Raw genomic sequence first — 15,361 nt, forward strand, 5'->3', positions numbered from 1 at the left:
CTGAACATTGATCGTGTCTTGTGGTCATTATTGTTGACAGAATGTATTCAGTGATATCCTATGTTCCAGACTAAAAGTAGTTTTGAGCCCATGAGCTGATAACAACACATTATTTGTTGCCAATTCATAACATAGTATATTTGAGCACAAAAGTTCATCTTTGTAACAAAATATACTAAAAGGTATACTTATAGCTTCTCATAGCTTTCAGACATATCGTCTTGAATGAAGAAGCTAGTACAGTAAATGGCCCATTGACTATTTTATTTTGTATTCAATATTTATTTATTTTTTAAATGCATTCACGCCAGAAAATGATATCATGCTATTAATGTTTACCATGTTTGGGAGTTGTTGTTGTGTTGTTGTTGATGTTTTGGGTGCACAGCGTTTCCTGAATTGTGAATAAAGCTAACAAAATGTGATTTAATTATAAGTGATACATTGATTGCTTGGAGAAAAGCCATGTCGTACAAACCCAAACAGTTTACATATCAGTACTTTAGAAAACGTGTATGTTTTATTAAAGAAAATAAAAGCATGTATCTACATTGATCCGTCTCCATGTGTGTGTTTGCGTGTGTGTACGTGTGTGTGTGTGCGTGTGTGTGTGTGTGTGTGTGTGCGTGTGTGTGTGTGTGTGCGTGTGTGTTGTAACCAGCTGGAGGTCAGAGTTTACCAAACTTTAGATCCTTCATCACTTCCGGGGACCAAAGCATTGGCAAGATGCAGTGCACAATACAGTGCAGCCATGGAGTGTGGGGGGGTGCCAAGCACACGAATGCCCCATCAAACACACACTTCGCGTTATGAAGATACTCATCACCCTTATAGAAAATGCTCAGCCAAAAAATAATTGGCCATGCATCGTTTAATGTTAAAGGGGCTCAGAAACGGTGAGAGTCTTAGCATCCAAACACGCGTGAACGTTGACGTTTTCGCCTGTCGAGGCTCGTGCAACGAGAGCCGTAAACTTTAAAGCTACTCACCATTTCAGCACACGGCGGGTGAAAAAGAAAGCGCCTGTCTTTCATGTAAACATGTGGTTATGCAGTCGGTTTGTCCCGTGGAGGATGAAGCCGCTGTGCACCGCTCTGTCCTTTAGAATACAAGGGAAAAAACAACTTCCATTGATTTTTTTTGGGGGTCCTTTCTCCGGAAAGTTACGAGGAAAAGGATTTCGCGATGTGTATGAACGACGGACAGCGCATGCGCAGTATGCGGTCATCCTCGGATGCTCCGCGCAAGTCTCACAAACCATAAATATTCACGTCCAAGTTATATATCTTGAGAAGCCAGTTCGTAAAATTCTGCTTGCTTCAACTATTTTTCATGCAAAAATCAACGATCCACCACTTAAAACCTGCATTAAATGGATATTGGTTTTTGAGGATAATCTTTTGGAAATCCAAAACACCATACCATAATGATAGAATCAGTAAAAATGTAAAATAAACAACATATACACCATATATGAACAGGGGTATGCTTATAAGTGTACCTATAGGATAAAGCATTGACAGTGTATGTTGTTGCTCATTGTTATATATAAACACGTATGAATGTAGCCTATACATGTTGCATTTATATATATATATATATATATATATTTGATTTGAGTGATTCATCATCCTGATAGTCCTGATAATTGGGTGCTGTTTTCTGTTATCATTAGTAATGTTTCATTACTCTGTGGTAAGCACATGCAGCAGCTCAATGGTTCTCCATATACTTCATTTCAGACGGTATTTAGTCGACAGTACACTATTGGAAAGCCTAACAATTAGTGTAAGCCAAATAGCTGAAACAATTAATCCAAGGATGGAGAATCGGGCTGCAGAAGCCCAAATAACATGGCGCAAACAAAGAGCTGCGCTCCTTGTAAACACGCACCCAGGCGCCTCATTACCAACAGAATGGATGATGAGCTGTCAGGTAACAAGTCTTGAGGACGCATGTCAATTTCCTTTAATGTTCTCAGCTACTTGTTAAACATAAAAAGGGGGTGGGTGAGGGTATATAAGACACCCCTAATCTCCGAGGAGAGGAATGTGTCATTAACCGGCCCAAAACATGCGTTCATTGGGAGCTCTGACTGTTGCGCTGCACGCATCTCTGCTGGTGCTGCTCGCTCAGGGGATCCATAAGCACAAGGATGGAGTTTATTTGCGGCCGCAGCAGCACTTTCCCGTACAGGACCGATCGTCCGGGTACCACCTGCCAACCTACATGATGCATCTCTACAGGAATTTCAAGTCCAATTTTTCCAGCCCGTCGGATACAATGGAGCAATACACCGCGCAGCAGGCAGACACCGTGAAGAGTGTGATGGCTAAAAGTAAGATGTTTCTTTTGTGTGTGTGCGTGTGTGTGTGTGTGTGTGTGTGTGTGTGTGTGTGTGTGTGTGTGTGTGTGTGTGTGTGTGTGTGTGTGTGTTATGGATCACGAATGAGCAGGGGACAACGAGATGATGGGGAATGTATTCACGTCTTTATTCCGAAAGTTTTTTTTATTTTATTTTTTACCAATGTGGTCAAAGTCAAATCTCGTTCTTTACCACTTAATAAAGGCCTCTTTGAAATGTTCGTTTTTTGGGGGGGGGCTCAATCGTTGCTGTCAAAGCTGCGAGCCAGACGACCTCAGAGGGTTTCAATCCACATCCCGGTCAGGGGGTGAATAACCATGCAGGGATCAGCGTGTGAAAAGGACGGGTTTCTGTCTAATTCTCAAAGCAAACCTCTTTTTTTATAGGTGATGTTGATTAGATATCTCGCCAGACATCCCCCTATACAAATCTCTTGTTAAATCAAATCAACAACTTCCCTTAGTTCTTTTTTCACACTTGGCTTGATTAGATTAGAGCTCGGGATTTAATGGCACAAGCAGCCAACAGAGGACAGCCCTCCCTGCTGCTGAGTCTAATTTCACATCGCCGCGAGGTGTTAGAGTTACTACCTATTTGTTTGACTGAGGATATGCAGAAGCCAGGAGAGGCAGAGACCTGTTAAATGATTTCGGATCGGTGTTTGGTTTGAGTGGATGAGTGGCGAGGGATGGTGCGCACGTTTGATCAACAGTCTATCGTAAATAGGCCAATGCACGACGGAGAGCAAATTGGATGCTTAAAATGCTTTAATCCTTCAGATTAATTTGAACCACACCTGTTCATTGAATCACAATGAGAGCCCCATTACAGATATGGGCGCAGCACCAGAACAATGACTGGATTATTTTTTTTAAAGAAATCAAGCACTAATCATGAAGTCATATAGGTGAAGTTATCAAAGGGAATTATGGTGTGTCTTTACTATTCTCCTCACAAATCACTTTGCAAAACAAAAGAGGAGATTGGATCCACAAATAGCAAGAATCCCAATTGTAATTAATATGGTGAATGATGGTTGGTTATTGAGGTTTGGGGATGCACAGTAATTAACATTTTTCTGATGTCAGCCTGAAATGTACATGCATTTATTTCAGTTACGAAGTTTTTTTTAACAAATGGTTTATTTCACTGTTATACTGTTGTTTTTCTCACAGTGTATATATAGGGTTCCATTTTAAATGACGTTATTGTTGAGCATTGTGATAAAATGAAAGTTTGACTTATTTTAGGAAAGTGATTCTAGGAAAATAGAGATGTGAAATTCTGTGTTTGCTATATTCAGTAAATCAAGTAACTGAAAAATCAAGGTCCATCACATTGATAAAAAAATCCTTTAAATTTAAATGAACAAAGCAGTCCTGCAAACAATTATCTATTAGAACCAGAGGTATTACAAAGACAGCTACCATGGAAATAGGAGTGTAAAAAAAACATATTGGTGTGAATTAGAATTATAAGCGGTATGATACTATTCTGCTAATCTTGCTCTTTTCACGACATTAGGTTTGATGTCCAGTCAGAGGAGCTGGATTGCGACCTTTGACCTCAAGGCCCTTCTAGTTGACAAGCAGATCCAGGCGGCAGAGCTGAGAATCCGGCTTCCTCGGACAGCGAGTGCCTCCAACATCACTGTGGAGGTCTATCACCAGCATGGCCAGGCGTGCCATGCGCACAAGGGCTGCCAGGAACAGCAGCTGGTGGGGCTTCTCACTGAATCATCACTGGTCACTTCATCACAGAGCTGGAAAGTGTTCAACATGACAGAACCTCTCTTGAGCTGGCTTGGACAAAAATCTGGGACGGCGGGAGTACAACAAAAAAGAGTGTCGAGAAGAAGGAGAGTGAGGAAGACAAAGAGAGGCCTGTCACTCCCCGATCAGCCCGTCTTAGTGGAGAGCCCGAGACGAGAGCAGGACGTGAGTGACCGGGCCTTGTTGGTCGTCTTCTCACAAACTGGCTCTGATGAGAGCTCCAAGGCCAAAGCCAGCTTACTTCACACGGCTGAACAATCCAAGTTCTTGTCCCCCGCTGAAATCAAAAGGGCCCGATGGCCAAAGAGGCGCAGGAGCAAACGGGGCCAGATAGAGCAAACAGTGAGGAGCCCGCAGGCGTCCAAGAGAGGGAGTGATAAATCTCTCTGTCGCCGAGTCGACCTGCATGTCGACTTTAATCAAATCGGCTGGGGGTCCTGGATCGTCTTTCCTAAAAGATATAACGCCTATCGCTGTGAGGGATCCTGCCCCGGTCCACTGGGGGAGAACCTGAATCCAACAAATCATGCGTACATGCAGGTTAGTGGAGCAGATTATCTTTCTATGTTGTTATGAATATAACCGATTCATTATCTGAGGCTCAGTAGATTCACATCATTGTGTGCTGCTTGTGGACGATACCTATATAGTATTTGGTATTATCACTGAGGTGAACTGGTTGCTGTTGGAAGGTAACTAGGGACTGTAGATGGAAACTAGATTGAAAGAGAACATATATGCATCGATTTAACCAGAAAACAATTTTCATAATTAATCCATATTTTTTCAAGCAAAAACTTCCACACTTCATTGGTTGCAAGTTCTCACATGTGAGGATTTGATGCTTTTCTTTGAGATGTCGGACAATAAACTGAATATATTTAAGTTTTGACAGTCGAATAAACCAACACATTTAAATTCATGATCACGGGCTGTGGGTAATTATTTTTTTTATACACAAAACATTATCAATTAGATTAATTAACAATGTTAATAGTCATTAGTTGCACTGCTATAAAACACATTTAAACCATGCATGCTCTCGCACTGGCATGACCTGGAATAATTCATCTGAAAAATATTGAAAGTATTTGTCTGTCTTGGTATCTTTACATACAGAAATTGAGTATTTTAAAACTGTAATTATCAATCTAAATCCTCTGTTTTGTTTTTCTCTTTTCCAGAGTTTACTGAAACATTACTACTCTGACCGAGTGGCAGCACCCTGCTGTGCCCCAACCAAAATGAGCCCATTAAGCATGCTGTACTACGAGAACAGAGAAATGCTCCTCCGACATCACGAGGACATGATTGTGGATGAATGTGGCTGCCAGTGACAGCTACGACCACCTCCAAACACGACCTGTGTTGCTGAGCGGTGCTCACGGCATAAAACATGCTGTACAGGAGCAGCCGATGTCTGAAAAACAAAAGGAAACACTTAGCTCGGAGGAAAAAGCTCTTTGACATTTGTCACTGTGCACTGTAAGATTGTATCTGATCCATGTGCAGAGATGGGATTTTAATTTACGATGTGAGCTCTAGTTTCTAAGGAGAACATTGTCATTTTAAGATGTGCTGAAATACAAAGTCAACAATAGCATCCAGCCTTCCAGTTGTGGGCAGATGTCACAATGTAATGTACAACTCTTTTTCTCTTGTCAATTTCATCAATGTAAACATGAAATGGCAATGTTGTTGAATATTCCAGCACTGTTTTTTATTCTACAGTACATTTGTGTAACTGTAAATTAATGTATATTTATTGTAAATATTAAATAAATTGTATTTATGTACATTTTGCACATGTATTATATATATGTGTTATGTTTTATTACTTAGAGTTTATTAACAAAGGTTATTTTAAGCAGATATCTAACTATATCAAACTATAGAATACCATATACATACACATACATATACATTGTCACCTTGTGTAAAAGCACAGTTTTCTCATATTTGGCTTATGTTCTCACAAACACCACATACTTGCAAACATATCCACAAAACACAATGCGTGTCCGCCACATAGATTACGGACATATTTACCTTCAACTGTGTTATACAAAGGAACCAACACACCAAATAAGGTGGACTTTTCTAGTTTTAGAGTGTTTCAGTCATCAACGGTGCAACCTCAAAATACAGTATTGTATAGGAGATGAATATCCAGTAAATACTGTAGAGTGGCAGTTATAGTCCTAACAATGGTAAACTATTCACCTGAAGCCAGAGAGAGCTCATTGTATTCAAATCCTTTTGAAAATATTCTGACTAACCTGGAATTTGCCAGTCATGACTATTCAAACTATGAATAGTTGGCCAGCAGTCAGAGGTAAGACAACACTTAACTTCCTAATGCAAATATGTGGATGGGAAAAGTCCATATTCAAAATATATATATAATGTATAGATCAAAGTAGAGAAACAGCCGGGGAAAAAAGTGATGTTCTTGTGTTTTCTTCAGATCTTTTAGAAAGGGATGAATATTTCGATTTTTAAAAAGTAGGACTCAGATACTTTTGAATATGCAACATTGACCGACTAAAAATAAAACGGAATAGTTCATAATAAGTATTACGCCACTCCTTTTACTGATAATCTTTGTTCGTTAAATTAGGCTCAACGTTACCTCGCCTGCAACTTGACAGCGCAGGACTGACGCTCGTGAATGTATACGTTCCCCAGCGATACTCTTCGCTAGTAGCCTAGAAACCTATATTCTTTACTTTACTTAGCTTTACTAAGCAACAACGACGTTTACAGGGTGTTAAACGTTACTATGTGAGGTGATGCTAATCTTATTGTTTATAATGAAGAGAGAAACGCTCCGGTGAATTGGCCTCTGCGGGGCTAAAAATACACACTCGCCAAATTAGACTTTAGCTGAGCTGCTGTAGCTAACGTTAGCTAACAGCTGCCAGCCTCTGTAACAGTAGCTTCTAGTTTCGGTAAGTGTCTTCCTGGAGTGCTTTAAACGAAACGGTTATTTATTGAAATAATAACTACGTGGAGTTCAACAGACTGTCTTTGTATTAGCCTGTTTCAGGGCCAACGCTTATTTTATATGGACTTCTACTTCTCTTTTAGAGGAAGAAAATGTGTTCTTCCTAGCCCAAATGATCAGCGCCACGTTGTTATTAACGTCAAGTAAAGTTCACTAACGTGATTTGTTTTAGGCACCGGTGTTTACGACACTAAAGTTTCTTGGTTGACTTTTTATTTCGACTGCATTGACTGACTTCCAGCGAACTGACTTGTATTCAATATTTCAAATGGGAAATAATTTACTTTTTACCTGACCACATTTATTTGACAGCATGGTTACTTTGCACATTTATATTATTTCTACAACATATTAATCACTAATAGTGTTTATATATTATTATAAGATAAGCTTCCCAGCAGCATATGAATTCATCACATTTCACCCACCTTTACCAGCTGCAACATTAAAGTGATGTACACATTAATTATCCTTTTTCTGCATAATAAGTACTTTTACTTTAAGTGCAGTATTTATATTTTGAGGCAAATACATTTGTACTCTTGCTTGAGTACAATATTTGAATACTATTTCCATTTCTGCTTGTAATACAAAGTATGAGTAATGTACTATGTGATCCGTCAACTGATCTGAAAGCATAACACATTTTGGGGCTTGTCGTCACTCATTATTTACTATATATTATTTAGTATTTTCTCCAGTTATAGGTGTACTTCTTGTCACACTTTAATTTATTTTCCTTAACTTTTTAAAACCTTCAAAATACTTACTTGCATATGCATGTGAGTGATATCAGTACCTCTCTCAGGAAATATGAATGCTAATTTACATAAAATATTAACTTAGCTAACACAAAATGAATTAAGCTACTTAATATTACTCCAGTGATGAATTATCTTTTTTTTTTACAATGATGTGTTATACGTGTGCAATACAACAATACCCTATAATACATTGAGCACTAACTTAATATTGATTAATTAATATTAAGTGTTAATTAATATACTGTCATTTTTAGTTACTGTTATTAGTATTTGGGTGTCATACATCTTATGCATAAAGTATGTGTAAGTGTAACTTGTCATATCATTTTTTCTTTAGGAACAGTTACAGCAGAAAAAAATGGCCGAGGCAGTCGCAAATGTGGTCCGGAGGATTAATGCAACCGTAGAGGAGGGGAATGATACACTGGGTAATATCCCTTCTTCTCTCACTCACTCACTCTTTCTGAGTGAGTGAATAGCCCTGATTCAATATTCAGGTTAATGTTATTTCAGATTTTTACCAGCAGGTGGTGGCAGAGGCTAACATTTGTCTTTTCAAATAACTTTAAATCTCCAAGTGTTTTTTAATTAGAGAAGCTGCGTTTAAGCTTCATAAGCTCATAATCATCTTCTTATTCTTCTCTGCAGACCTGTCAAACTGCAAGCTCATTTCCTTCCCAGATGGTGTGTTTAAGCTCCTCAGGAGTGTCTCAGACAACATCCGCGTTATCACACTGGCTGACAATATGATGAAGACCATTTCCAGCAAACTCTTTTCAACCTTCCCTCTGCTAAGAGGTAGTGGATTGGATTCATGGACTCATTCTTGTGTTCACCTCACAAATGTTGGCGGAAGAACAGACAAGTGACCCTTCGATTTACGCCTGTCTTTAAATATGTTTCAGAACTGGACCTGCGAGGAAATGTAATCACCAAACTGCCCGAGATCGTGGGAGGAATGGAGCATTTAACATACATCAATCTGGCTAATAACAGCTTCTCCATCTTCCCTGACAAGCTGACTGAAATAGCCACACTGGAGAGGATTAATTTGGAGGGAAATGGCATCACAGGTCATATATATTATATTATATACATATACTTATTAGATATTATGCTAACGCAAAGGGTTATATTTTGTTATAGGCCTTGAGTTCATGTTTACTCTGTTTTTTATTATTTTGTCCCACAGAAATACCAGTGGAGAAGTTGAATGACATGCCAGCACTGAAGTGGCTGAACGTGAAGTCGAACCCTTTGGACTCAAACACTCAGTCTGCTCTGCAATCTCCCCACAATTATGAAACAGAATGCTAAAATATGTCATATATTTTTTTTACCCACCACAGACTGCATGCTGTGTGCCTTCTAGCTACTTCAGTTGGATGCTTTGGTGTGCCTGAGAGATGAGGAAAAATACTTGAAGATATCAAAACGGTTTACAAGAATCAAAGAAAACCGAGGCTTTTTATTAAGGATAGCGACCTCCTTGATTAAGGTGTTCAGTTCTGCTGATGACTTCACCCTACAGCCTCATTTTTATCCTCTTTTTATGAACTACAAATAGACGAAATCAATCAATTATTTATTCCTTTTGATTGTATAAAAAAGTTTTTTTCCATTAAAAATGATGCTCTGGAAACTATGCAGTCTTGCATCATTATTTTTCACTGGGTGACAGTTATTCATATTCACATTAGACCAATTTTACCAAAATGTGTCCTGGTGTAAAGTTCAGCTGTACTGTTCTTTTTAAGACTGCTGCTGATGATAGTGTTCATTTTGAATAAGTCTGAGAACCATTTTATGGAATAAAGTATAATTTCTTATGTCAGAAAATAATCAAAGTCTTCTGTTTTGTCCGACCAGCAGTCCCACACACCCATAATCTGTTTACAATTATACAAAACAGTGAAAAATGTTATTTGAGAAGCTCGGACTAGTGCACGTTTGGCATTTGGGGAAAATTAAATAGTTATTAAATAGCACCAAAAGAAATGTTGATGAACTAATTGGTGAATTGTTTTAACCCAAGTTGTATTAGTGCGTTTTTGGTGTTCACATTCACAACCATAAAAAACTAACTTTGGACACTGATCCGAGTTTGGCCAACCATTTGGTTGAATAGGATGAGAAACGTCTTGACTTCATCACTTATCATTATTTTGAGATATGCAAAATACTCTGAAAGTATCTTATCACTAGTTTTATGCTGGAGGCACCACAGAGATTTAGTCTGGTTAGAGAGAAAGTACAGAGAAAACACTGATTAGGCTCTTAAACCCCATCTGCAGGTGACAGAGACTGATCCACAGTATTAAATGGTTCGCTCAGGCTTTTCAAGAATTCTTTAAATAGCAACAGTGCAGTCTGGATCCCCATAAGCTGATGTTTGGGTTCACTGTGTTGAGCCTTCGTGATAAATCAACCACAGACGGGCGAGAAGAGGTCGCATTGTGATAATTTCTACGTGTGTAAATGTGTGTAAATACTTAAAAATTAGACGAGAAATATTTTGTTCAGAGGCAGGCTTAGTGCGTGACTCCTTTTGGGTCCAGGCTGTGAGCTCGTATTGTGCACCAAGCTGCTCTCTGACTCTTTGTTTTAATCCTCTATAAACCAGAGGAAAACTACAGTGTTTACATTTTTGGGTTAGTGTGGTTTTAACAATGCTTGCAGCTGGAGGCTTTTCTTTCAGTAATTTAGATTGTGTGTGTGTGTGTTCTAGTTTACAAATGTATGTATGTATAAATGTATATACCACCGTTAAGTAACATGGCATGCTCCATAAGAAGCCATTAATTACCCTAGAAAATCAACCATGTCTATAACAAATATGCATTGAGAGAGAAAAACACATTACTTATTTTGTACATGTTTCTATAAATAGGCCCATAATGTTGTTATCAAATAGTCACGGTGAAACTCCAGAAGCAAGAAGTCACAAAGAGGGCACGCCACCTAATCCTGCCCTGTTAATTGGATCACAGCTAACGGCAGTCAGCTCCATCTGTTTGTGTCTGCGTAGAGCTCTCAAGAGCCACAGCTTCCGCACGCAAACAAGGTAAAGAAAACTTCACATCCAGGCCGCAGAATGCAGCTGGCAGCCATGGAGAAGTGGGCATGAAGAGGGATTAGCTGTTTGTCACTATACTCTGAAGCAATTCTTGCTTCTCCCAGATGGTTGTTCATGCTCGTTAGCTACAGGTGACACAAATAGGGAATGTGATCAAGAACTCAGTAACCACACAGGAACATGCAGCTCTGTTTTTTGGCCTTTTACACTTCCTGTTGTCACATGCGTGCAGTTGTCAGGTGGCTTAAGCAGTGCGCATGCCTGCTCCCTCCGTCTCACCGCCGGTCAGTCAGGAGCGTCTTAGTGCTCCTGTATTAGACCACAGTGGGAGAGCTCCAGAGCAACAGCAGACATGAGCGTTACCATCGAGGAGAGGGGCAGGCCCAACACCAATGAGTACAGGGTGTTTTTCAGTAAGTACGTTGTGTGTTGTGGAGAGTTGTACTGTAATAGTTGCCTGTTAACTTGGCGCTATGACTTCATTAATAGCTGCATTGACGAGTAATCGTCAAGCTTTTCGAGGGGATCTCACACTTTCTAGTTCCTCATGGTGATGCATTTTTAAAAGAGTTCAAATTTGCCTTCCTCCTTTTAATAGAAAACTCTGAGGGCAAATACATCTCCCCGTTCCATGACATACCCATCTACGCAAACGAATCAGAGGTGAGAGGTGTCACACTTATTGCTCAAGAGTATTTTTCACTTTGGGGAGATTGAAAAGCTTGTTGCTGGGTCTGTACTGTAACCATGTTCATAAAAATGCATTATTTGTCGTTTTGAAAAACGTACTTATGTGCTCCAGGTGACCAAAATGACCCCGGGCCTTGTTGCCGTTTTGGCTTGAGGAACGTGTAGACAGACCAATCAGATGGAGTCAATTTGTCTGCAGTGGTGGACAGGTGCTTTTCCCTGGGCCACCTGGGATCCATAGTGAAGGCACACATTGGTGTCGTATAATCACTCTATTAGGCATTTATTGTGTTTCTGTTATAAAATAAAAAATATATAAATAATTATTGTACAAAATGTACTGCTCCTGCCCCTTCATGTCAGGGTTACATTGGTGGTTATTTATCTATGGAACATTCACTTTTTTCATTCCACTATATCCACAGGTAATGAATGGATACGGTGCGTTTAAGCACACACTGTTCCTTTTAGCGTTCCTTTCAGCGTCCGTCCAAGTTTGGGATTTGTATGGATATATTGCAGCAAAGCATTCGGCTGTCTTTTCAGTCTTCAAACACTGTAACGTAGGTTTTAGTGAAATGAGTTGCATATACATGTATTTATTTTGGTTAATCTTACAGAATATCTTTCATGCCGTTGTGGAGGTTCCAAGATGGACAAATGCAAAGATGGAGGTATATATAATATAAATGTATTCAAATACTTGCAAATGATGTATTATATTGATGCATATTCCCTCCTAATATACAGTTTATAGATTGAAAATATTGTAAAATAAGACAAATCCGATCTTTTGTCATAGGCATATTTTGCAATTGTCTGTACTTGTTGCAATGCACGTACAATGCAGAGGTACCTTGAATCTCTGAATTTCATACACAATGATGACGTAGTGATGTTTTTATCATTACACTGTCAAATAATGTGTAGCGTATAATGTTTTAGTTCATGTTGATTTATTTACTTTTTTGTGTTTATGTTCCAGTAAATTATCATTATTAATAATACATGTCACCACAATGTGAGTCAGTGCTTCCTTCTATTTTTAGTAAGTTGATGCAACTGTGTTTCGGCCGTCTGTTTATCAGATTGCCACCAAAGATCCTCTCAATCCACTGAAACAAGATATGAAGAAGGGGAATCTCCGTTATGTAGCCAATGTGTTTCCTCACAAAGGCTACATCTGGAATTATGGAGCTATTCCACAGGTAATTCCTAATAGCAATACTTAGACAACAGGAAACCAGACGGTGTCTCTGCTCCATCAAACACAAGGTTTCTCCTTTCACAGACATGGGAAGACCCCAACCACAAGGACAGCGACACAGGTTGCTGTGGAGACAATGATCCTATTGACATATGTGACATAGGAAATAAGGTATTACTCTGACTGGGGGCTCGGAAGAGACAGATATAAGTTCAGCTGTTTGCAGCTTTTTCAAATATGCCTTCGATTCTCAGGTGTGCTCTCAAGGGGAAATAATCAAAGTGAAGGTGTTGGGAACTCTGGCTTTGATCGATGAGGGTGAAACAGACTGGAAGGTCATTGTGATCAATACTGAGGACCCGGAAGCCGCCGACTTTAACGGTACGAATAAACCTTCAACAGGCGAAGAAGAAAACCTGCCATCAGTTACACAAACTATTCTGGATTTGAGAGTTCACCTTCTTTTTTCTGAATTGTTGCAGATATTGATGATGTAAGACGACTTAAGCCCGGATACCTGGAGGCCACTGTTGATTGGTTCAAAAGATACAAAGTCCCAGATGGGAAACCTGAAAACCAGTTTGCTTTCAACGCAGAGTTCAAGGACAGGGTACACCTTTTTAACTTGTACTCGCTGTAGTTAAAGAAATGTTGGGACATGTTCTTACACTTTATAGATCTAACAGTGTTCGTATCTGTAACTTGGCAGTTTGTTTTCAAATTAATAAACCACTAAGAAATTAAAACAATTCATATTAAAGTAATAAAATATTTTCAGAGAAAAAATGTGATGGAAAATATATATATATATATATTTTTTCCCAGGACTTTGCCATTAAAACAATAAAGAGCACCAACGAATTTTGGAAGGCACTGATTTCTAAGAAGACCAATGCTGGCGAGTTGAATTGGTGAGGACTTACTTATAGGCTAAATTATGTTTTTGTGTGCTGTTAGTGATATTTCATGCCATAACATCCATGAGATAATTATCAAGCACTGCAGGAAAGTTGACAGAGAAGTTGACGCTGAGGAGAAGATCTTGAATCGACTAAAATAGAGTTCTGTTCAACAACATCAGTTATTGGTCAGCTCTCACTGCAGATGAAATAGTGACAGTATGAATACATGCCTTTCTGAAGTTGTCCCTGTTGTTTCATCTCTTTCTTGACTCAGCATGAACACCAGTGTCTCAGATAGTCCGTTCTGCTGCTCTGTCGAGGACGCAGACGCTGTGGTGAAGTCTGTAAGTCTGTCTTCATTTTCAAATGCATGTAACCCTCCATTCCTTCGACTAGAGTTGACACACATAAAAGTGTGCACACAAAGCCCTCAGACGTGTATTCCTCATGAAAACATAACACTGATAACTCTTACAGGCATGTGCACTCGGAGCCCAAGATCCAATTCCAAGTTCAGGTGGGTGTACATGTAATTGTCTTATTGTAGCTACTCTGTTTTTTTCTCAAGGAAATTGAATAAATGCATGATTTTGTTTTTTCTCAGTCGACACGTGGTTCTACTATGAGATGTAAGAGGGAAAATCCTGGCCTGAAAACGTCATTCACTTCTTCCTCCCGTCATCTGATTTCAACACATCAGAGCAGTTCATGAACTGGATGGATTGGATTTAATATTTCATGTCTCATTTACTCGCCTGCTTGTTGTGTGATTGTGACACTATATATTACATTTAAGATTTTAGATAGTTAGCTATATTTTCAGGCTTGACAAATCATTACAATAAACTACACTAAACCCCACGGTATTGGATATTGTGTTGATTTTTTAAATTATTGCTGCTACTACATATTGTAATCATCACATGAACTTGAGTTTACCCCCAGCATATGGATCTAAAGTCAATAATAGTACCCTATTGGAAATAATTGGGAATCTTTGAATTAAGACAAATAACCCGTTTCTGTGCAGCACTACTGCCTATATGGGCAATTCCAATAACTACAGAGCAACTTAACAGTACAAACAACTGGTTATTAAGGATTTGGCTGTAAATGGATATGCCTTGTGGTGCAGGCTGCAATTAAACATTACGCTTCAATGAGCACTAGAGGCCTTCACAGTGGGGTTAGTGTTGTTATACAGTAGGAGAAAAACATGATTTGTTTTCCTGCTGATATCAAACCTGCTGTGATTGATCATGATGAGCTGTTTTATCTATTTGTTCTAAATGTGCTTTAGTTTTTTTTAACCTAATTAACTACCATAATTAATCAAGAACATTATAATCATATGAATCTAATGAAGAAATTCATTATTTGCAGTCCTATAGAAAATAGTACCATCTCAAACAGTAAAATCCTGCTTTTACATTAATGAATAATAATCTAACGTTAATGATCTAAGTTCACCAGTCACAGGGGGCACTTTTAGGCATTGAGTACTTTACTTTTAATACCTTAAGATTGTTCTCATTATACTTAAATAACAACTTTAATGCAGGACTTAACAGCATGATA

The 15,361-nt window shown here is 38.9% G+C and overlaps 4 protein-coding genes across 5 annotated transcripts in view; 3 read left to right on the forward strand and 1 right to left on the reverse strand.

Annotated features, from left to right (window-relative positions):
- Nucleotides 1-1,191, reverse strand: part of pald1a (phosphatase domain containing paladin 1a) — a 46,216-nt gene extending 45,025 nt beyond the window's left edge. The window contains exon 1 of the mRNA XM_034559008.1: nucleotides 990-1,191. The gene's annotated coding sequence lies outside the window, so the exon portion shown is untranslated. The remainder of the gene's footprint in view (nucleotides 1-989) is intronic.
- Nucleotides 1,192-2,073: 882 nt separating this feature from the next.
- On the forward strand, nucleotides 2,074-5,474 carry ndr2 (nodal-related 2). The gene is made up of 3 exons (XM_034559155.1): nucleotides 2,074-2,338; nucleotides 3,890-4,677; nucleotides 5,322-5,474. The coding sequence occupies exons 1-3, from the start codon at nucleotides 2,074-2,076 to the stop codon at nucleotides 5,472-5,474; spliced, it is 1,206 nt and encodes a 401-aa protein (XP_034415046.1).
- Nucleotides 5,475-6,811: 1,337 nt separating this feature from the next.
- Nucleotides 6,812-9,687, forward strand: lrrc20 (leucine rich repeat containing 20). Of its 2 annotated transcripts, none has more exons than XM_034558851.1 (5): nucleotides 6,812-6,926; nucleotides 8,246-8,336; nucleotides 8,557-8,706; nucleotides 8,814-8,981; nucleotides 9,101-9,687. In XM_034558851.1, exons 2-5 carry the CDS (start codon nucleotides 8,267-8,269, stop codon nucleotides 9,223-9,225), a joined length of 513 nt encoding a protein of 170 aa, XP_034414742.1. In that variant the 5' UTR covers nucleotides 6,812-6,926; nucleotides 8,246-8,266; the 3' UTR covers nucleotides 9,226-9,687. The 2 variants fall into 2 exon arrangements, with proteins under 2 accessions (XP_034414742.1, XP_034414741.1); XM_034558850.1 differs by having other exon boundaries at nucleotides 6,812-7,088; nucleotides 9,101-9,686.
- Nucleotides 9,688-11,269: 1,582 nt separating this feature from the next.
- ppa1a (inorganic pyrophosphatase 1a) lies at nucleotides 11,270-14,516 on the forward strand. Its single transcript, XM_034558903.1, has 11 exons — nucleotides 11,270-11,397; nucleotides 11,583-11,647; nucleotides 12,295-12,348; nucleotides 12,763-12,882; nucleotides 12,966-13,052; nucleotides 13,136-13,262; nucleotides 13,364-13,491; nucleotides 13,707-13,792; nucleotides 14,058-14,127; nucleotides 14,261-14,300; nucleotides 14,388-14,516. Exons 1-11 carry the CDS (start codon nucleotides 11,337-11,339, stop codon nucleotides 14,414-14,416), a joined length of 867 nt encoding a protein of 288 aa, XP_034414794.1. The 5' UTR covers nucleotides 11,270-11,336; the 3' UTR covers nucleotides 14,417-14,516.
- The last annotated feature ends 845 nt before the right edge of the window (nucleotides 14,517-15,361 follow it).

Source organism: Cyclopterus lumpus, chromosome 19 (genome assembly GCF_009769545.1).
Source record: "Cyclopterus lumpus isolate fCycLum1 chromosome 19, fCycLum1.pri, whole genome shotgun sequence".
Lineage (NCBI taxonomy): Eukaryota > Metazoa > Chordata > Actinopteri > Perciformes > Cyclopteridae > Cyclopterus > Cyclopterus lumpus.